General features: G+C 46.5%; 1 protein-coding gene across 1 annotated transcript in view; it reads right to left on the reverse strand.

The window, feature by feature from the left end:
* Nucleotides 1-6200: 6200 nt before the first annotated feature.
* Nucleotides 6201-22125, reverse strand: part of Rfx8 (regulatory factor X8) — a 58016-nt gene continuing 42091 nt past the window's right edge. Inside the window, 6 exon segments of the mRNA XM_087201805.1 lie at nt 6201-7695; nt 13011-13327; nt 14630-14744; nt 18750-18797; nt 18800-18846; nt 20882-21038. Coding sequence (XP_087057931.1) covers nt 7564-7695; nt 13011-13327; nt 14630-14744; nt 18750-18797; nt 18800-18846; nt 20882-21038 — 816 coding nt within the window. The 3' untranslated portion in view covers nt 6201-7563.

Genomic DNA, 22125 nt, shown 5'->3' on the forward strand with positions numbered 1-22125 from the left:
CAAACCCTCCAGGAGTAGAAGGACACATAATTAGAGATAATTATCTGCACAAGTCATCTGCAAACTAACCGAGTATCACTGCAGTCACCTCGAGCACTTATTTCAAGCTTGTGCTGGGGGCTCTTGATGCTAATGAGCTTAGGTGGGAGCAACACTAACCACCCCCAGGGGCACCTGTATCTGTGAGGACCCCAGGGCTTCAGGCTGCAATGGTGGGGCAGCACTCACCCTCCTTTCCCAGGAAGAAGGAGTAAAAGCAGAGGTGGATGATGCTGGGATCACAGGAGTGTGCCACCACGCCCAGCTTTTCTGCTGATAATCTTATAGAGATCTCCCTGGTAGGAGGTGTGATTGAAAACTACAATGAATATTTAAATTTTAAAAAGGTGTATTACAGTAAAAGAGTTTTTACTGGAATTCCACTCAAAATAGCCTCTTTTACTTTGGACACACTCATCCCATTGTTCTTGCTACTTTCTGAAGCAGTTCTGGAAGTCCTCTTTCAATGAGAGTCTTCCGTTGCTCTGTCCTGGCTGCCTCTCTATCCGGAATCCATTCAAAATGTTGACCTTTCATGGTCATTTTGACTTTAGGGAAGAGTTAGAAGTTGCACAGTGCCAGACCTGGTGACTAAGGTGGATGAGGACACACAATGTTGTTACTATCCTGCCTTTCCATTGGATGGCACTTGGCAGCAACATTCACTGTATTTTTCATCATATCTCATAGATACTCACAACAGAAGATTTCCAGAACTGCTTCAGAAAGTGGCAAGAATGGTGGGATAAGTGTGTCTGAAGTCAGGGAAAGGATTCTGAGGGGGATTGATGGCAGTGTGTCTTTTATTTTAATACATTTAAAAAACTTAAACATTCACTCATTTATTTTGATCACATCTAATGTACAATGAATTACTTTAAAAATTTATTTAGTTTGCTGCTTTCAAAATTCTTTCTCTTTAAGTTCATTGTGGCTGGATTTTATTGGATTTCTTAAATCAGGGTGTCATTTTCTTCCCCAGATTTGGGGAAATTTTAGCCATTATTTATTCAAATAATATTTACCTCTTTGTTTTTCCTGGAATTCTCATAGTGCAATTTTTTTTTTTTTTTAGAACTGGGGATTGAACCCAGGATCTTCATATTGAGCTATATTGCCTGTGCCTTTTTTATTTTTTATTTGGAGACTGGATCTCACTAAGTCAGTGGGTTGCCCAGCCTCTCTGGGATTACAGATGTGCCACCACATTTGACTTTGCTTCTTTTTGTTTTTGAGAAAGGTCTTGCTATGTAGCCCATGCTGACCTTGAAGTCACTATGTAGTCCAAGCTGGCCTGGAACTCTCTAGATCCTCCTGCCTTAGCCTCCCAAGTGATTATGGGTGTGTGCCACCACACCTGGCTCCATAGTGATTGTATTACTTCCCCTTGTTGGTGTCCCATGAGTCCCTTACCCCCTCTTCTTGCTTTTTCACTCATCTTTCTTTTTCTTCCTCTGACTGCATAATTTCAACTGATCTGTCTCCAAGTTTGGTGATTCTTTTTTCTGCCTGATTAAGTCCATTGAACTTTTCTAGTGATTTTTTGATTTAGTTATTATGCTTTTCAGTTCCAAAATTTCTGTTTGGTTCATTTCTGGTATTTTCTTCTTGTTGATAGGGGCTAAATATTAGATAATATTTCTTTTATTAAGTGTGATAAAACAATCTGGGTTAAGTAAAAAATTCTGTTATATAGACACACTAAGGTGTTTACAGTTGTGATATTTGCAAATCATGTATCTGACAAGGAACTTATATCTAGAATACACAAAGATCACTTACAATTTAATAGCAAGGAAACCACCTAATTTTAAATGGTCAAAGGATATGAATAGACATTTCTCTGAAGAAGATATAGAAGTGACCAATAAGCTCATGAGAAGATGCCCAACCTCAGTCCCTAGAGAATATAAATCAAAATCACAAGGAGATACCACTTTGCACCCTCTTGGCTGGCTATAATTTTTAAAAGGCAAGTAATAAGTGTGGACAAAATGTGGAGAAATTGGACCCGTCTATATTCCTGATGGGAATATAAAATGGTGCAGGCACTTTGGAAAGAAATTTGCCTTTCCTCTAAAAGTAGATTTACCATATGAGCCAGAAATTTCACTGCTAGACATGAACCCCAGAGAAATGAAAACACATGTCCCTGCAAAGACGTGCACACAGTTGTTTAGAGAAGCAGTATTCGTGATAGCCAAAAGGTGGAAGCCATTTAGATGTCCATGAAGTGATGAATGATAATAAAATGTGGTTTCCATCCTGTGGGGTATTGCCATGAAAAGGGGCACTTATCAGAGACCAGAGAGAGGGGAGAGGCACGGCTGCCAATGCCTTTTGGGATTTTTTCTAGTTATGAAAATACTTTCAATTTAGATCGTGGTGATGGTTCCATAGTTCTAAATATCTAAAAACCATTGACCATGCATGTTAAATGGGAGGGTTTTATGTAATGTATATCTCAAAAAAATCACTTTGAAAAGCTGTGCTTTGGGGTCAGAGCTTCCCAGGACAGCTTTCCCCCATTCTCACCAGCTGAGAAGCTTTCCTGTCTTCTTCTGGGGGTGTAGGGCAGGGTCGCTTCTGAGGCCTTTACCCAGAGTGTGATCCTGGGGTTGTACAACGGTGCGGAGGGTCTGTCTCAGACTCCCCATATCGGGGGTCCTGACCTTTGACTTCTGTTCTCTTCACTCTGATGTCATCCAAACCAAAGCTCAGATTCATGTGAATCGGGGGAAGCAGCCGCCTCTGTGTTCTGCTGTCCCACTCTGTCATAGCTCGTGACCACACACTCTTACCCCAGTGTCTCGATGCCTTTAAGAAGGTTTTTTTCTTTTTTTGGTACTGGGCATCAAACTTGGGTCCTTGTGCTTGCGAGGCAGGCGGCAGAACCACTGAGCTAAATCCCCAGCCCTAAGAAGGTATTTTTAATACAGATTTTACAGTGTACTGAGTTGGATCCAGCTGATGAACTGGTTCTAATAGGCTAGCCTGTCCTATTCTCAGAAAACAGTAGTGACCTTAAATCCTTAACAACTTTGAGTTCATGGCTTCCTCCTCCTTTAGTCCCCCACCCCGCCCCTCTAGAGCTCTCACACCTTCCCTTTCTTCTCCTTTCTTCATATCTCTTTCCAAACTTCACCTGTGAGTGAGGCTTTGTTTGAACACATTTAAGAAGCCACATTCCCCTCCTCATTACTGTCACCTGTATTGTGTGTTGCTGACACCAAATGTCATTGCTGTGAGATATTTTGCTTTTAATCATTGAGGAGTTCAGTGTCAGCCTTTCCCTGCCTGGATCCTGAGTTCCCTAAGAGCAGGGATTTATACATGCTGATCCCCACATTTAAAGCGTACCTGGTAAATGAACATGGCAAACCATCTTGGAACACATTGCTATATATTTTAGATCAAATAGCTGTTTCTGGAAAAAGCTGTCTCCTGCCAGAATGTGAGTGGGCTTCCAGCTTATCATGAGTGAAATTTATGTTCTAAAATCTGTGTGGTGTTGCTATTTTTACCCCGCAGAGAAACGTGTCACACTGACAATTGGCAATGCTCCCTGGGGAGGTTCCTGTCAGCACAGGGCCCCCTCAGTGTTCCCGGTTCACATTGCTGTTTCCCATGTACACACTGGGGGCCCCGAGGTGCCTCCTTCCCACCCAGCGCCATGGCAGGTAGAACAGCCCTGCAGTAGTGTCACCACTGAGGAGGGACAGTGGTGGCTGTGGCCCTGTTGGTCATGGATGGGTCATTGCCACTAAAGACAGTATCTAACAGGACAGCTGGGGCAGTGATGTAGACATTCTCTTGAGTGTGGTGGGTGGGCTGATGTGCAGTTCCGGTAGCTGGACACCTCCCTGGTCACCCCTATTAGTGGCTCTGTTAGTGGTTACATGCTCAGGCCCGAGTGTGGCCCAGGGACACACTGCACGGAAGCAAAGGTGTGAACTGTGTTGTGTTTCTGCTTCCACTGTCTTGGGAGCCCCTCTGCCATGACACCGAGTCTGCTGGAGGGGTGTGTGAGCCACAAGTGCAGCCCAGGCATCCCAGCCAGTGCTGTCCTAGAGCAGCCAGGTCCTATGAACCTGTTGGGGACCTGGATGGGTGAGTAAGCCTGGCCAGAGCCATCAAGTCCAGCCCAGATCAGTAGAGCCCTTGAAGCAGCCCATGGACTGGGGGAGGAGCACGAGCAAGGTGGGTTTGCTCTGGGCCACCAAGGATTAGCTGTCATGCTGCAATAAAGACTGCCTAAACCAGGTGTGTAGCACACACCTGTAATCCCAGTATTGTAGACAGTCAAGTTGGGTAGAAATATAGGCAGTCAGATAGGGCTGGGCCCTCGAGAGAGTCAGGACAAAGGTAAAACACATTACAACTGTGGCTGGAGACGCATCTGTTGGAGACCAGGCCTCAAGATAAAGATGAAATGACCAGGCCTGCGTACTTCCCCAAAGGACAAGGTAAGTTGTAACACTTGGCCTAATGAAGTCTAGATAGACATCATTCACCCCAGTGGGTGACCAAGACCTCCAGACCCATCATTTCCTAGAAGTCTCTGTTCTTTCCATGCTCAGTTATTATGTGACTTGGTCCCTAGTGGATCACTATTACCTAAGCGACCATACTTTGTAATCTTATCGGTGGATCATAGCTGTAATCCATGTTATACCCATGTGGTTTTTGCTCTATAAAAGTTCCCTGAAAACTGGGGTCCTCAGCTACCCATTCAGGACCCCTCCTGCCTCTCAGAAGCTATCCCCTCAATAAACATTTCCTACTCTTAACCTCCGTTGTCCCTGGAATTAATTCTTCAGTTCTAGAGAACACGACCTCAGCATATAAGACATCTACTGGGTTGGGAGTTGTAATATTTCCCTTATATCATTTGGAGGTCCTATTTCATCTCCTATATCATCCCCATATCGCCAGCACTCTAGGAGGCTGTGGCAAGTGCATCTCAAGTTCGAGCCCAGCCTGGGCAACTTAGCGATTTAGAGAGACCTTGTCTCAGAATAAAAAAAAAAATAGTCTGGGAATGTAGCTTAGTGGGAGGGCCCTGAGGGAGGTGTAATGGCTGGTAATGGGGAAAGGGAATGGTGAAAGACTAGTATAAGCACCGCCCCCCCAAAAACCCATCCATGGTACAAGCAGAAAACAATCTTGACAACCTGCTCTGCCAAGTATTTCTGCCTCTCAGTTTAAAAAAAATGCAAGCTTGAGGTATAGGGTGAGGACTAGGGAGATTTCCTGTTCTCATTTGTCTTCAACTAATAGGAAGCTTTCTCTGATCAGTCATTAGTGTCCGTCTCAGGGAAATAATCAAAATGTGAAGCTTTATCCACACGTAGTACAAGAAGAGCTCTTCCTGCTGAGAGGTGCCGTGGGCCTTGAGGCCTGCAGGCGGTGATGCTGTGGCAGCGTGCTCTCGCACCTGCTTGGCCTCCTGCGTTGGTGACCCAGGGGCCAGGAGGCACAAAGAAGGGCTGGGTTTTGGCTCAGTGGTAGAGTGATTGGCTAGCACGTGTGCAACCCTGGGATCCGTCCCTAGATTTGCAGCACAACCTGATGCTTTCGGTTGCCCCAGAATCCAACCCCCCAGGATAAGTGCTGCTGGTCAACACCAGAGGCCTTAGGGTAGCCACTCCAGAGCCCTGGGAAAAGACTGGGGCCTAAAGGGCAATCTCTCTTCCACTGCCATCACGCCTCACCTTTCTGCAGCCAGGAAGCAGCCTGTTTTGGCTTCACCTTCTCATTGTGTCCCTTCTCCTGTCACTCTCCTCTCCACCCCGCAGAGGACTCCCACAGAGTAGGTATCTTGTCTTATAGCCAAGGCAATTTAGAAAGGAACTACAACAATAAAAATCGCAGCAGTTCAGGCTGGTGATGTAGCTCAGTGGTAGAGTGTGGGGCCCTGGATTCTATCCCCAGAGTTTGAAAAATGAAAAAAAAATTGCAACAACTTCAGACTCCCAGCCCCCCTGGCCCCCCACTCACCACCTTCACCCTGCATCCTGACTTCCAGTCCTGCAGGTAAACAGTTGAAATAAAAATTTTTCACCAGCGGTCCCTCAGACAAAGGTCTACTATCTAGAATCTATAAAGAACTTTAAAAAATCAAACCTCTCAAATTTAAAGATCCAATCCAAAAATGGGCATCTGAAATGAACAGACATTTATTTCTCAGACAAAGAAGTAGAAATAGCAAATAAACATGTGAAAAAATGTTCAACATCACTGGTCATTCGAGAGATGCAGATGAAAACAACACTGAAATTACTTTAATAAACCTGGGCATTCAAGGACAGCAGCCCCAGGATGACCTCTGCCAGCACTGAGCTAATCAGTTTACCCCCAAATATGCAAACAAAAACACACTGTTCCAGACTTATAAATCCTGTTGTTGCTTTTGTTCTGACTCAGGCCACAGACTGTCTGCTTCCTTGTGAGCAGACCCATGACGTTCAGTCAGTCACTGGTCACCAGGGAAAGGACCATGACCAGGGACCAGTACTGCTCCTGCTAGAGAGAGTGGGGAATGGGAGAACCCAGTAAATGGAGTCATACAGGGCTCTGAAATACAATTACTCTTTTTAACCATAAAGAGGAATAATTCTTAGTGAATCTTCAGACATACAATTCTTATGGTTCTTTAAAATTTCTAAGCATTTAGGAAAATGAAATTGATTTTGTAGTTAAATCTAATTCATTTCATATAAGAATGTGAGTTCATTTCAAATATACTATGAGATCAATAATATATTCTCTGTTCTTTTCTTTTGTACCGGAAATCATGTTAAGCATGAATTTTAAAATTCCTTTTAAATATCATAATCAGTTACATAAAAATGGATCTGGTATAACAATGACTTGTTCTTGATTCAACATTTTTAGGATTTTGGTTCAAAAAGAGGAATAAAAGGATATTTAAAGCAGGGCATGAGTGTTCATTGTACACATTTTTTGCATTCAAAATTCTTCCCCTCTTTAAGTAAACCAGGTGGTGAACCGAGGTGATTAATGTACCAGTGAATGAGAACAACAGGGGCATTAGATTGAGCTTTTCTGGTCCTCATTGCCTGAGGGGATCTTTCTACAAATTTTTTTTACACTGGGTCATTAACAAGGGGAAGAAAAATATTACCATTGGCATTTTACAGTTTGTACCAGTTTGTATTCTTCAAAGTTCATCTTTCTCCGGAGACTTAACCATTCTTATTCTCAACAAGATTTCTCAAATGTGTTCTTGGTTAAATCCCAAAATAGAAACACATGTAAAAGTCCAAAAGGAAAGCAATAGAGACAAAAATTATTCTTCAGATCAGCTCATAGTTTGTTCAAGAGCAACTCTTTGAAATACATATGAACATAAAATGCTACCTCTAGTATATATATAGACCTTTTCCATAGCAATATAAAAGCTTTAGGATTTAATATATTTTTAAGAAGGCAACTCTAGCTGCTTCCTCATGCCTTGTTCATTTAAACCACATTTCATATTAGCACTGGTTTCTCAGACCTTTAGGATACATCGGATATGCGAATCACAAGTCTTTGTCCATCTTTCAGGGTTACGATGGCTTCTTCTTCCATGGGGACGCTTAGTCTCATGGCACTTTTGGTGACCTTGTCCTCCAACAATACTTGGACGAGCTAAGAGGGAGAAATATTTAAAAGAAAAAGATGAGAGAGGGCTAGGGATTTAGCTCAGTGGTTCTGTCACCTGCCTCTCAAGTGCAAGGTCCCGAAAAATAAAAAAGATGAGAGAAATCTCCAGGAAGTGCCATTTGAACTCATGTACTATGCCCTTGTCCCTGCCTGGGGACATAATACAATGTGTGTGCCTGTGTCCCTGCTAGGGTAGCACCTCCTTTCCTAGGGCAATACTCTATCTAGGTCTGGTGAGGATACCATGGCAGTACCAGCAAACTGAGAAGGGGCAAGAGAGGGAGGAAGAGAGAGGGTGGGCTCCTCCCAAGAAAAGGAACTGGAGCGGGCTGCTTGCTGACAGATGTGGAGAGCTCAGAGCAGCTGTGCACATCTGGGGAGTGCTATAGGGAGATGTCCATGGGTCTCGTGTGGCAGAGGCACCGATCACTGTGGCTGCCTCTCCACAAGGACACCAAGCCCTGCATCCTCCTCAGTCCCTGGAGCTGACATGGGGCTCTCAGGCTGCCACAGAGGCTCTCCCTCCAACCTCCATCAGAGGACACTAGGCATGAGAGGAAACTGATGCCTGCTGAAGGGATGCTCGCTTAGGCCGTAAAAGATTCAAGAAATTCACAGCTTCTGATTTTGCTTCCTGCTGCCTCTCACTTAACCTGCCTGAGGAACAGGGACAATCTGAGATCCTTCCCTAGCTCTGGGAGAACTGAGAAGACTTGCAAATCCTTGCACACAAGTACTTTAAAACCAACAGAAATGCATTATCTTGGTCTGATTTCATCAATAAATCCTCCACAAGCTGATGTATTTTGACAAAGATTTGCAAAACATAACACTGGCATCAAGATTCACCAAGGTACGTTTTTCTTTCTCCAGATTCAACAATAACATCACCATTCAATGAAAAGATATCTTTCTTCTTTTTCAGAAAATTGCTTTCACTTTTCCCCCAGGACTGGAGAGTTGTTTTCTCTGTCACTCTCTTTCTCTGTTTCCCTCTCCCTCTTAATATTTTGCTTTGATTTAATCCTGAGTACCTGACCTAATGTGAAAGCCATGTGGTTTGCTCTTTTAAAAGAATATTCCATACTTAACATCATTAATTTAGTCTGCATTATTCTTAAGCTCGCCTTGGCATCTTCCCATTTTGAATGTTGCTGGAGTGACAGATGGATGTGGCTGTAGAATGCTGACTTTGGTTGTTATCTAGGTGTGGGGCAGTGCTAATTGCTCAAAGGAGGAGCTGTCACAGATGTGCAGTGCATGGGGGCTTTAACTCAGCAGATGAGTGCAGATGGGACAGCCAGGGTGTGCTTTTTATTAATGATGAGTGCAAATGCCAAATAAGGAAGGCAATGAAAATGAGAGGAGCAGAACTTTTGGGTGGTAGCTTAAGTTGTTATAGCTAATTCAGCAGGCATGAAGGAACAGAGTGGGTTTAATTAATCTCTGATGCATATTACCTTGGATTATCTGTCATTCGTCTGCTTGTATTGTTTTATTATGTAGTTCAATTAAATATTTAATATTTTCTCTATTGTTCCCACCAATTAAATATAGGTCAAACCTCACTGTAATGAGCTTCAGAGGAGCTGGGAGGTGCATGGAGAGTAGTGAAGGAAGGCATCAGATGGGGAGAGTATTGGAGCAATAGTAACTATGATGAGTGGCTGTTGGATACTTACTATGTTCTAAGGAATTTTCTAAACATATTATAATGATTAGCTTATTTAAACTCACAATGGTCCTATGGAATTCCATATTATCCCTTTGAATTAAGCAACTTCCCATGGTTCTCAGCTAATACATGGAAGAGGTAGAATTTGACCCTAGGAATTATGTGTGAGAATTGCCCACTTATTCAACTTGAAGCCACTGATTTTGGAATTAAGCACATGGCAAAGTACTCTCTAGGAAGAGAGGATGCCAGGAAGGACAGCCATGCAAGGAGATCTGGGTGGTGGTGGGGGGCTGTGGATTCATGCTCTACCATATTAGTGAGGTGACCTTGGGAAAATTATTCAACTCCTCCATGAACCTCAGTTATTCCATCTGTGAAATGGGGTTGAGGATCACCCCTGCCCCACAGGGACGCAATGCTGCACAGGAAGACCTGGCCCAAGGGAACCTCTGAGTGGGCCCTCCATGCCCTCCATGCCTGACTGAGTAAAAGTCAACTCTGGGTCACCTTGCTGACTAAGGAGCAAGTAAAACTTGACCAAGACTCTGCTTGGTCAAGCACAGCAGGCTCCTCCACCTTCCCCTAGTCCCTCAGTGCCTTTCTTTAAAATCCAGTCTTAGCAATGAGCCCTGCTAAGCCAGTTTAGCAAGCGCCTCCCACCCTTGATATCTGATCCCAGTGATATCTGAGCAGGTTCCTCGTCCTCCGTCCTCCACATCCTCCACAGCCCGGGGTGACACTGGTCATCCTGCCTTGTCTTCCATGAGAACCCATGGTCAGCACAGCCAGACGCTTCCGACCCCTGATGTTTCCCCTCAGTGGTTTCCTACCTATTGGCCCCAGCTGGGTCCTTGGCTATCCATTCCCTTGCCCTGCTGTGCTTGGACTTGGGCCTAGTCTCTTCTATTCAAGAGTCAGTCACTGTGGTTCCTAACCTACCACACTGGTCCTGAATAAACTCCTCCTTCTGTGCTTTACAAGAGTCGCTGATTTATTTTTCTTTGAGAGATTATTATCCTATGCTTATCCTCTTGGCCCAGTGTGAACAGAGAAAACTTGCTACTGGGAGCTGACTGCTGTGGCCCAGCACTAATGCTGGCCCTGTTTAGCTCAAGAGAATGCTCCCGAGTTAACTCGGCTGTGTCACTGCCGGGCAGCACATGAGGGGCTCTGCTGCCAGGCCTGGGCACATCCTGCAGGGTGCAGGGAGCAGGGAGAGCCGTTCTCTCGGCACAGCACGGCCGACACTCCCCTCTCCAGACGGAACCGAGCCTCCTTCCATCGCCCTGAAACACCTGCTCCTGCAGTGGCGCCTAAATTGTCCCCAGCCCAGGAGGCCCAGCCCCCACCTGGACATCAAATTTCCGATTTGGCGCCAGGACTTCACTGTTTCATGACAACATCTGCTTTGCTCACTCACAGAGGAGGAGGACTGCATTTACAGACACACACTCTAAAGGGCCTCTCCTCAGGGGTCATCCTGGGCAGAGCCACTCCCTTTGCCCTTCCACATGGTTGCCCCCCCCCCCATTCCTTTACAGCCTCTCTCTTTTTCCTGGTATTCTACACTCCGTAGAGAAGCCCCACCTAAAGGATTAGGGTGTTAACTATTAAATAATCTTTCTTTAGATTTATACAACCCAGACTATCTGGTGACCTTTTAGTTCAGCCCATCAGCTAACACAAAGCATGTGAATTTCTGTGGGATTTAACTTGCATAAAAGTAATGGATCCAGGCTGGGGATTTAGCTCAGTGGCACTGCGCCTGCCTCGTAAGCACAAGGTCCTCAGTTCGATTCCCGCTACTGCAAAAAAAAAAAAGGAATGCATCCATCCCAGCTGAGTAGAGGAGCTAGCCCCAATCCAGTGCCATATTCTGAAAAGAAAAAAGGAGACCCATGCCCTAGGTGAGAAAGGCCTCACTCAGGGTACAGCCTTTGTACCTTTCTCCCCTTTTCCTGCCCTGTAAAAGACCTTCATACCACTCGGCTCAGAATGGAGCCTCCAAGATGCTGGCCTTGAATAAATCTGATTTATTCCCACCAACTCTCACCTCCTAAATACTGGCTTTTGAATGGCGAGCAGCCAGACTTATTCCAGTAACAATATCTGGGTCAAGTGGACAGAGGGTGCTGAATACAGCTGGATAAGTGAATTTACTGTCCCCAGGTAAACAAGCAAAGATCAAATGCATTCAGACAGAAGGGAATGCAAGCCTGACAGAGGCATTTCCTCAGCTCCTGTGCACAGTGTCTGTCTCACATGCTTTCTCATCTGAGCAGTGCTCAGTAACAGTTTGTATAGGATCTCCTGGGTCTGGGAAGCCCAGAAGGAAGGTTTGTTCAGCAAGGAAAGGACCCTGGAAGGATCTGAGCAGTGCTCAGTAACAGTTTGTATAGGATCTCCTGGCTCTGGGAAGACCAGAAGGAGGGTTTGTCAGCAAGGAAAGGACCCTGGAAGGATCTGATTACTTTGAAGACTGTAGGGTGTGAACAATTTTACACTGTGACTTATTGTCCTGGCCCTGGCTGCTGCTGATCCACATGAAGGGTGAAACACTTGCTTCTAATGGTCTCTAAGTAAGTGCAACTCATCTATTCAAGAGGGAACTTGTAGCCACAAAAGGAAGACTGCAAATAGTGGCTGAACACCAAATACATATAGATGTTTAAGAAATTAATACTAAGACAGTTTCTGGCATCTTTGTTGTTCTTCTTGTTGTTGTTTGAGACGAGGTCTCACTATGTAGTTCAGGCTGACCTTGAACTCATAGTGGTCCTCCTGCCTCAGCCTCCTAAGTGCTGGGATTACAGGTCTGCACCACCATGGCATTTTTTGCTTCCTGCATCAGACTGGCTCTTTTTGCTGACATTTGAGGATTTATCTTCGATCTCTCCAACCTGTTTTCTGCTCTTCTTGGGGCCTGGACTACTCTTCTGATCTGTTGTGCAATAAGTGGGCTTGCGAGCAGGTGGACCAGGGCTCTGACCTCTGTTTCCCTGTCTCCTGTGTTTCCTTGCAAACCCCTTTGCTTCTCTGAGCCCCAGTTTCCTCATCCACCCTTGGCAATGATAAGAACAGATATTCTATATGATTGTACAACTTCAAATGGATATGAAGGGTACAATGTGGGTGTTAGATAAATAGCAATTCTTTTTGTTTTTTTTAGCAATTCTTATTTTTATATCTTTTAAGATGTACCCCAATTGAATCATTTCAAAATGCTTTCTATTCAATGCTGCCTTTCCTGGGATGCTAGCAGCATCTTTAGTGAGTAACTCAGGTTAGCAGTGGTGCTCATGGCTCGGTGAGTCCAGCTGTGGCAGGAGAACCCTGAGAAGGAGAACCCTGCTATCCCTTGACTCTAGATTCTTAACCATGTCACTTGTCACTGCACTGCACACCTGAGCTGTTCCAAGAAGGGCAAGCAAACTATTGTAACCACTCCTGGCAAAATGAGTGCAAGCAAAGAGGGGTTTAGAGTCTGTTATCTGTGTTGGACTCTGTGATCTTTATGAGTTTCTTAACTACCATATAGTTTTTATTTCCCTGGAAATGACTCTGTGGTGTGTGTGTGTGTGTGTGTGTGTGTGTGTGTGTGTGTGTGTTCTGATATCTCTACCTTATTGCTTGTGGCAGTGTCCACCAGCAAGCCCAGGACCCAGAGGACCATGCTGCTCACACCTATGGGACTGAGGTCCTGACTCTTGTGTCCCAGTGTCACCCTTGGTGGCCCAGCACCTGGGCTTGCATACTCCTGAGGTAGTGGAGAATCTAGAGGGTGGAAAAGGGCCTGGATCGGCTGGACGAGAGACCGGTCATCTGGGAGCATGTCCTTGGGGTTCCCCACATCCTCCTCTTCCTCTTCTTCCTCCAGGCATGACTGAAATATGTGAGTCACGTAGTCCAAAAGCAGCAAATGGAACAGATGCCAGAAGCCTACATTTAAATAGCAAGCAGATTCCTGAATACTCTTGATAGATGGCAGACAGAGAGGCAATAAAGACATCACTGCGAAACTGACAGCTTTTCTGAGGCTGAGCGTGGTTCCTACTGCTGACTTGGGTGTGGCGGGAGGTGGTTAGGTGATGGGGCCATCGCTCTTGCAGTGACCCACACTCAGCAGGCACTCTAGCAGAGGATTTAAAGCCCATCTAGTGTGAGAAGGGGGAAACTGGGCTCCGTTCCTAGAGTTGGATGTGCTCCTTGTTCTTCCATAAAGAAGATGATCCTTACTGTTTGCCTGAGAAACAGAGCAGGAGCTCTGGCCTATTCCAATTACTCAAAGGTAATGTTTAAATGAATGTGCAACTGTGGCTCTTATACAATTGTATTTAACCCCTTAATGAATGAGGGCATTCGGAAGAGGTTGCAGTTGATTTGAAGGAGAATTCCTTTCTCAAAACATCACAAAGTGTGCAATTCAAAAGCAAGGGTGGGCTTCCTACGTGTCACCTATGATGGACCAAGAAGGTGTTAAGTGGACTATCACCTTGTCATTAATAAAAAGATGACTGTCATCCTGTATGGTTTTCTGTATTTATGTTACTTGTAGCATAGAAAGATTAATAGGAGATGAATGGATTATAAAAGTCCATCCTTTCCTTCCTCTTCTTTTCCCTCCCTCTTTTCTTTCTTCTTTCCTTCTTTTCTCTCTCCTTTTTACCTTCTTTCCTTTCTTTCTTTCTTTCTTTCTTTCTTTCTTTCTTTCTTTCTTTCTTTCTTTCTTTCTTTCTTTCCTGAGAATCAAGTCCAGGTCCTTGAACACAATGAGCAAACGGTCTACCACTAAGGTACATTCTTAGTCTTTTAATAACATGTGAGATGTGATAGGAATATATGGTGAATGTTTACATTTTTAAAAATTAAAGTAAAAGACGCATTACCATGAATTTCTCTCAAAATTCTCCCCCTTACTTTGACTACACTAATCCCATCATTCTTGCCACTTTCTGATGCAGTTCTGGAAGTCCTCATTCATGAGTGTCTTTAGCTGTGCTGTCATGGCTGCCTGGGCGTCCTGAATAATTCAAAACATTTATCTTTCATGCTCATTTTCACTTTGGGGAAGAGCCAGCAGTCACACCATGCCAGATCTGGTGAATGAGGTGGATGAGGACACACTGTCATGTGTTTCTGGGTGGCACTTAGTGCAGCATTCACTCTATTTTGGATCACACCTCCTAAAGACACTCATATTACAAGACAGAATAGAAAAAGATTTTATATTCTCTGACTTACCAAAACTCTCCCTGTGGCAGAGGGTCATGGCTTTGCTCACAGCAGTGAGAAGGAAATTCCACTTCAGCTGGAAGCTGGCAGCCAGTTTAATAAACTGCTCTTTGCTTTTGCTGGGCTATTACATTTTTTGTATGAAAAATAAATGCTGGTTTTAATGATAAAATCTGCGAGAATAGCATGTTCTCAAACACACACATTTGTCATGTACAGGCATTCTTAAAAGACATCCCAAAGGAAAAAAAAAAAGATAAAATGACGAGCGTAAGAACTGAGCCATCAGACTAACAGGGGGACCATTCCTAGTCTCGTCCCCTCTCCTGTGGAGATGGGTCCTTTCAAGTAAGTGGAGGGAAGATGGGAGGTAGAAAATTGCCCTACCCCCCCCCCCATTCTCAAACAATTTTTTAAAAAAAGAGGTCAGTTTTGTGAGGCTACTGATTTGGATTGAGCTCCTGCTCTGGGCCCCAATAGACCAAAACAAAATGCAGTCACTCATGCTAAAGTTCTGGGTCACCAGATGGAAGCTGAAGTGTTTATCTGACCTTCTGAGAATTCATCAGAGAGAGACACTAGCCAAATCTGCTAACAGACTAGTTTTCCCTAGCAGGATAAGTAAGTCACCTCTGCTTTCAGATTGAAATGATCAGTTCCTATCTAGTTCTGTATTTCTGCTTTCTTCTGTTCTTTCCTATCTATCAACACCAGCCTCGTTGCAGAGTGGAGCCCTCTGGACCTTCTGATTCTGAGGGTAGCCCCATTCATGGGCTGTTTTTTGTCCAGATAAACTCCATTAAATTCATTTTGTCTAGCCGGGGATTTAGCTTAGTGGTTCTGGCACCTGCCTTACAAGCTCAAGGTCCTGAGTTTGATCCTCAGTACCAAAAAAAAAAATTCACTTTGTCTAAGAGTTTTCTATTATTAAGCTCCACAAAGAAAGGCAGTGGAGCAGTCATGCTGAAATCCATTGAAAGTCACCACAGAGAGGTGAGATGGAGTGACTAGGTGAGACTCCTTGTGGAAATGACAGGGGGAGGAGTCGATTAGACTGCGGATTAAGTGAGCAAGTAAAATAAGGTGGGATGCATGGGCAAAGTGGGTGAGGCAGTGCGGGCAAAGATGGGCATAAAGGCCCTGAGCATCACTGCAGCTTCATTGTAATGCATTCCCATGTAAGATCTCCACCCAGGGAAGGGATAGAGCACATTTCTATGCACATTTGGGCCATGTGCAAACTCATGTCCATGCGATAACTAAAATCCTCTGTCCTTTTTGAAAAAAACCCAGTGAATGATTGATGACACTCCTATGAGACACCATAAAAGTAGAGTGTGTCTTTCGGTACTGGCTGCTCTGTCTGTGGAGCAGCCAGCTTCTCTTTCCCTGGGGCTGGGCTGTCCATGTTTCCTCCTATAGTAAACCTTCATTTTATTTCCTCTTTAGAACTAGTTCATGTCTGATTTCCATCCTACACATGGCTGTTGGTGGAAGGTCAGTGGTTATTTTAGACTAACTCTTTGGCATGCTACATCTGATCATAAAGAAGCACAGTATCCCATAAGGATGCAAATAAAGCCGCTTCTCTGGGAAGACAAAGCACTGGCCACTGTGCCCTGTAAGTGATCTCAGGAATGGATAGTCCCTGCCTGTGTCCACTAGAGTGAGGTCCTCTAGCAACCTGTGGGACACTAACCTAGGTATCAACCAGTAAGATGCTGCCACAGCAGACTAAGAAATCCTCTCCCTCGTCTCTAGGTACAGAGAAAGCCTTGGCCAAACTTGAAGTCAACTACAAACCCTGGGGTCCTGTGACTTTCAAATGCATGTGTCCCATGAGTGCTGGAGCCTCTGCTATTTCTCCATTTATGGCCTGTGGACCCCCCCCCACTGGCTGGCACCCTAAGGTCTCCAAAGTAGAGATGGAGAGACTGGTCAGAAAGGAGGGAACACCCTTTTCTTCACTTCTCCCTCATGGAGAGCCCTGGCACCCCACAGGGCTCTCCAGAGCTCTGGGTAGACGTGAACACCCTCCATGTTTCTCACCAGGAACCAGGGCTCTGGGGAGACCTCCCTCCCATTGGTGAAGGGTAAGGGTGAGGGTTAACTTTCCAGACAATGAAACTACAAAAACTCCCACAAGGATCCTTTCAAAAGGTTACCAGGAAAGAAGCCCGGGGCAATTCCACCTCTGGGCAGAAATGGGTGATTCAGACAACCATGGGGCCCAACTGGCCATGACCTGCTACCATGAGGCACTTCCTGTTCCTCCTTTTAGAAAGGATTGCATGGGCCAAGAACAGTGAGATATGTGTGACAAAGCTGGCCGTCCTCTCCCTCGATAGCAGATGGCCAGATGCTAGCAATTGAAGCCATTAGTCATCTCCTGCAAGCCCAAGGCCTCCTGTGGAACAGTCTGAGTGTTTTATGGACAGGAATCTGGCTTGCTTTCTTCTTCTTTTTTAGTTTTTTTTTTTTAAATCAACTAAGCTACTTTACAAAAACAGGTCCTTCAAAGACACACACTTATAAAAACATCATTTTCCTAACATGCCTCATTGGTGTGGGCTGCAGATTTGGGGTGGAGACCTGGGGACACCGTGTCACATGGTTTACAATGCAGCACGGCCTGTCAGGCTGCTTGCAGGCAGGATTGGCACAGTGGTCTCTGGGAGCTCATCCTGGCTAAAGTGAGGGGCTGAGCGAGCATCCAAAACTGGGGGCAAACCATGATAGTTCCTACCGGTGACACGGAAGTTCTTTAGTTATTGAGTGAATAAATGTCTCATCAGTCATGCAATTTCAGACAAGTCACTGCAGCTTGAGCTCAGCCTGAGACCAATAAGGAGGAACAAACACCACACACAATCTGGGGTGATTGTTTTTCAATAATTAAGGAACAGAACCAGACACCCTCTGAGGGGTGGACACAGCTTTCAGCTCCTTCCTGGGGTTTTTGGGTTCTGTAGTCTTCATAGATTTGGCTAATATTTTTGCTCTTTCTCTTTGACCAGGAGGTCAGGGATATGAATAAGGCCAAGCTGGGAGGGGCAGGGAAGTGGCAGCAATGTGGCCAGAGACTAAAGAATACCCAAAGCTGTGTGCTGGTCCCCGGGGCCCTGTTCTTGGTTCTGTGCTCTGGAATTTCCTCCTCCTCCTCCTCTGTATAAAGCTCCATCCCCCATGCTCACTGCTGTCCACAAGGTCTCTCCAGAGCACAGGTGACCCTCTCTCTGCTCATTTCAACACCAGGTGCCCTCCTCAGCCCAGGCCATCCCCATCCTTCTGCACAGCTTCAGAAAGTACTGCTGTAGAGGTGGGATGTGCTGCCTTTTAAGTTCTTCACCCTGACTCCCCCACCCACAGGGCCTGTTCCCAGCTCTTCAAGGTTGACTCTGTGGATGGGGACCCTGTGGAAGTGACCCCTGAGAGGCAGATGGCCACAAAGCCAGAGCCACGCTCTGCCGAGACCAAGTCATCTTTGGGGGTTCTTTTGGGTTTGTTTTTGTAGTGCTGGGGACAGAACCCAGGACCTTGCACAGCTAGGCAAGTGCTCACCACTGAGCCATGCCCAGGGCGCATCTCTGAGGTTTTGAGATCAAGTGACACTTTACTGGAATGTGTCTGCCGAGACAAACCTGCTCCTCCTCAGAGGCCCATGCCATGCACACACACTCACACACCCACACACCCACACCCACACTCATGCTTACCCAAACACACAATCATGCACACACACTCACCCCTACCTGCACTCACCCCCCACCTGCACACTCACCTGCACACACAAGCTCACCCATGCACATGCCTAGACATGCCTGTGTCACAGGCCCTCACCCCTGATTCTCGGCATTGCAAAAGAAGTGGGACACCAATTCCCGCTCCTAACACCCAGGCCAGCCTGGACACTGACTGCCAGAGAGCTGCTTGCTCATAGCCTTGGGGCTTGGGATAGTTCAAAGGGATTCCTGGGCTTCACACACAAAGGATAGGTGCTACAGCTGGGCATGGGACTGTGCAGTCATCTGGTTCAGAGTCCCCTGGGCAGGGAATGGGCACTGTAGACTGTAATTTAGCCAGAATGATCAACACCCAGTTTTCCCCATAAAACATCACAGCTTTGTACCTGGCAGACAAATACTTGGAGATGTGAAGACAGACAATTCAGGAATACATCAATAGATCTGTTGATGTTCCCAGCAAAGAAATTAAACAGCTTAAACCTACAAAAGCAAACAAACAAACAAAAATGAATAAGACTGCTGGCCTCCTTCCTGTGTGGGTGTTGGTGTCCTATGTAACCAAGGAAATAACATCAATTCAAAGGGATTCCCAAAGGCCCTAACTCATCTGGAGCACAAAGGATTTGTCACCTCAGCATCCATTGAGTTCAGCCACACTGTCCCACCCTGCCACCTGCTGCGACAGAGAACCAGGCCTGGAAACAACCACCCAGCCTGGTAACCACACAGCTGGCTTCAGATGAGCTCACTGCAAGGCAGACATGACCTCACTTGTCCTTGACATTTTCATAAAAGGGCTTGATTATTAATGCCATTTCAGGGCTGGGACATCAAAGCCAGAGAGTACCCTACTCAGGGTAATGCACTCCATCAGGGAGCAAGTGTATGACACCAGGTCTGGGTCCTCTACCTGCACAGGTAGCAGGGAGAAAGAAACAGCTCTGATCTACCCACCTTTCTGAGCTCCACTGCACATGTAGCAGAGTTTAGAGACCTGAGGAGGCTGTGGAAACCCTAGCTGAGGCTGGGTTGAGGGTAACCTGACCTCAGAGTCTGAGCCTGCTGGGTACCTACAGGGGCTGTCAGGGTGCTGCGCTCCAGCCAAACTCTGCAGTCTCTTGAAGATGGTCAGAGAGGCCAACAGGAGCTTGGGAGCCCTTAGTAGCCAGCAGGCAGTGTGATAGGCACGGGGGTGGGGGGCTCATGCTGGGGAAAGAACAGCCATCCGAGGCTTCTTGGGGACGGATGCCTGGGCAAGGCACCTTTGGGAGTCTCACTAATCAGGATGCTGGGGGGCCTCTGAAGCTTGTGAGGTTCTGTGCTGACCTTCATGGCGCTGGGCTGGAGGAAGGGGAATGGTCAAGGGGGAGTTCTGGACTAGGGAGAGCTGGGGGGACAGGAACTAGGGACAGGATGGTGGCAGGCCATTTACTAACAAGTATAGATGTAGTTCAGTATTTTAATAAATAGTGCAACCTTACCAAGGTCAGCCCTATATCAACGTAAAGGAGAGGATGGGATAATTTATGGGTGCTGGACCCACATAGTCATCTGGCTAAGGAATACTGAAGGGCTGCTGTGTGCCAGCACCATGCTGGGTGCCCAAGGAGAACAGACACAGGCGACTCCCTGAAGGAGCTCACGGGGACCAGGCAAGCAGTGTTGTATTCTGGTGAGAGAACCAGGAAGGGGCTGTGCCTGTGGAGGGAGAGCCTACTAGATCTCACCAGGGCATCAAACCAGGAGCCTGGAACCCGCAGCCCCCTCCCGGTGCCCATCGTCTGTCGTTGGGGGAGGGGCGTGTCACTCTTTCCCTAGGTCTCAGAAGGTTCTTTTTTCTGCAGATGCTGCTCCTCAAGTGACATCACGTGTCAGCCCACAGGCCAAGCTCTTTACAGGAGGAAGTTTTTTTTCTTCCAAAATTATTACACTTGTCAGATAGCAAATGGCAAGAATATGCAAGAGCTTCATTATCACCTGTCTGCAAAGCAGTAGAAGATGATAACACGCACCACCGCTAAACTGCATGCTGTGAAAAAGAACACTTGATGCTGCTGCAGTGGGAGCACTGGAACCTCGCAAGGCACAGAGCCAGGTCGATCGAGTTCCCACTCGATGGAAGAAACACTTGAATCTGTGTGTTTACAAGGGGGATGTAGAAAACAAGGGCTTTTCCTAAGGGAGACACCCTGGAAAGAAATACTGCCCAGCGAGCGGCAGCACTGAACACTCAATGTCAGACTCCCTTCGTTCATTTACTCAGCAAACACGGAGCCGCAAGATGTTCTCTTGATACTTGGGAAGGTCCTGGAAGCCAGGCTGCATGGCCTCAGGGTCACAGGGTGCTCCCTGGGACACCACTGCCCTGGCAGGAAGACCTGTGTGAGCTTGCACATTAGCCCAGTCCAGAAGAAATGCAGTTTGTCCCATATTGAGAAAGTGGCTGTGATGGCCAAGCTACCACCGAGTAGACACACCCAACACCCCCACCAGAAAAAGTGCAGGAGGAGATTACATTTCATCTCTGGGTGGCTCTCGGGCTCCTCTGCGTGGCTCGGGTCACTTGCCAGGCTCTTCAGAGGGATGTTCAAGGCACACTGGCCGATGATGGCTTGGAGATCTGACTTCAGGAGCCTGACCTTCCTGATGTTTCTCAGCACCGTCCTTGTGGTCTAAAGACAATGGGGGATTGTCAAGACAGTTCAAACCATGGCGTGTGACTGCTCCCCAATCTGCCCCTCCACATTACCAAGATTCTGTCATTGTCATGGAGAAAAAAGAAGCACGGATTTGAATAGGATCCTCTATCATGGGGTCCAACCTATACCGGAATGCTCACCTCTCACCTGTTCCAGACCAGCCTTGCTGCTCCTGGGGGTGTGATCCAGGCTCAGGGGCACCGTGGCTTTTCCCTCCCTTATTCTCTGCCTACCTCTCACCAAGCCCAGGCTTTTTAGAGGGGACAGTAGCAGGTGACTGGTTTTCCACACAGCCCTGACTCTGACACTGAGCAGGGACTGTGGGACTTCAGAAGCCATCTCCATCCTTTCTGTTGGGAACCTTGAATGATGCGTTTAGCCTCCAGGTATTGCTTCCCTTGGTGTGGCCAGCGGACACCCTGAGATTTGGGGACTGCACAAGATGAGCATGATCATCTTCTCACACTCCCACCTCGATTTCACAGAGGAAAAAATGAGCTTGAGGTGTTAAGCAGATGCTGCTGAGGGGGCGCAGGGCATAGAGAAGGCTTGCAGCAGGGTGCAGCCCTGAATGCCACTCTGCCTGAGCTGACATGAGGGACCAGCCAGCCTTGGATGGGACAGTGCTGTGGGACAGCCAGGCCCCAGGGATCCCTGGTGACAGTGTGGACCAGTGCGAGACTCATGTGGGCTTTGTGCTGAGGGTAGGGACATTCCGTGGGGGGCCTGTGCCCCTCTGGGCCTGAGCAGTGACCATCCCCATGCTGCCCTATTTTGCTGGCCATATGATTTCCAAGCTGATTCATGAGTGGCCACAAGCTGGATGCCAGCATCATAGAGCTGTTCCTGCATCTCCACTGGGGACCAGAGCCAGGACCCTGTTTGGAGAGCCAAACCTGTGATGGTTCTGGTCCTTGTATAGATAGTGTGCTGCTCTCCAGCATGCTGTAAATCTATCTACATGGCTTGGATGCTAGCGCTATGCTAGTGCAATGCAAGCACTGCTAGAGTGGCCACACTAGGCAGAGTCTATACAGTTTTTTTTTTTGGTACCAGGGAT

Source organism: Heterocephalus glaber, unplaced genomic scaffold (assembly GCF_053883595.1).
Source record: "Heterocephalus glaber isolate CG9 unplaced genomic scaffold, H.glaber_assembly_v1.0 deba00000470, whole genome shotgun sequence".
Classification (NCBI taxonomy): Eukaryota; Metazoa; Chordata; class Mammalia; order Rodentia; family Bathyergidae; genus Heterocephalus; species Heterocephalus glaber.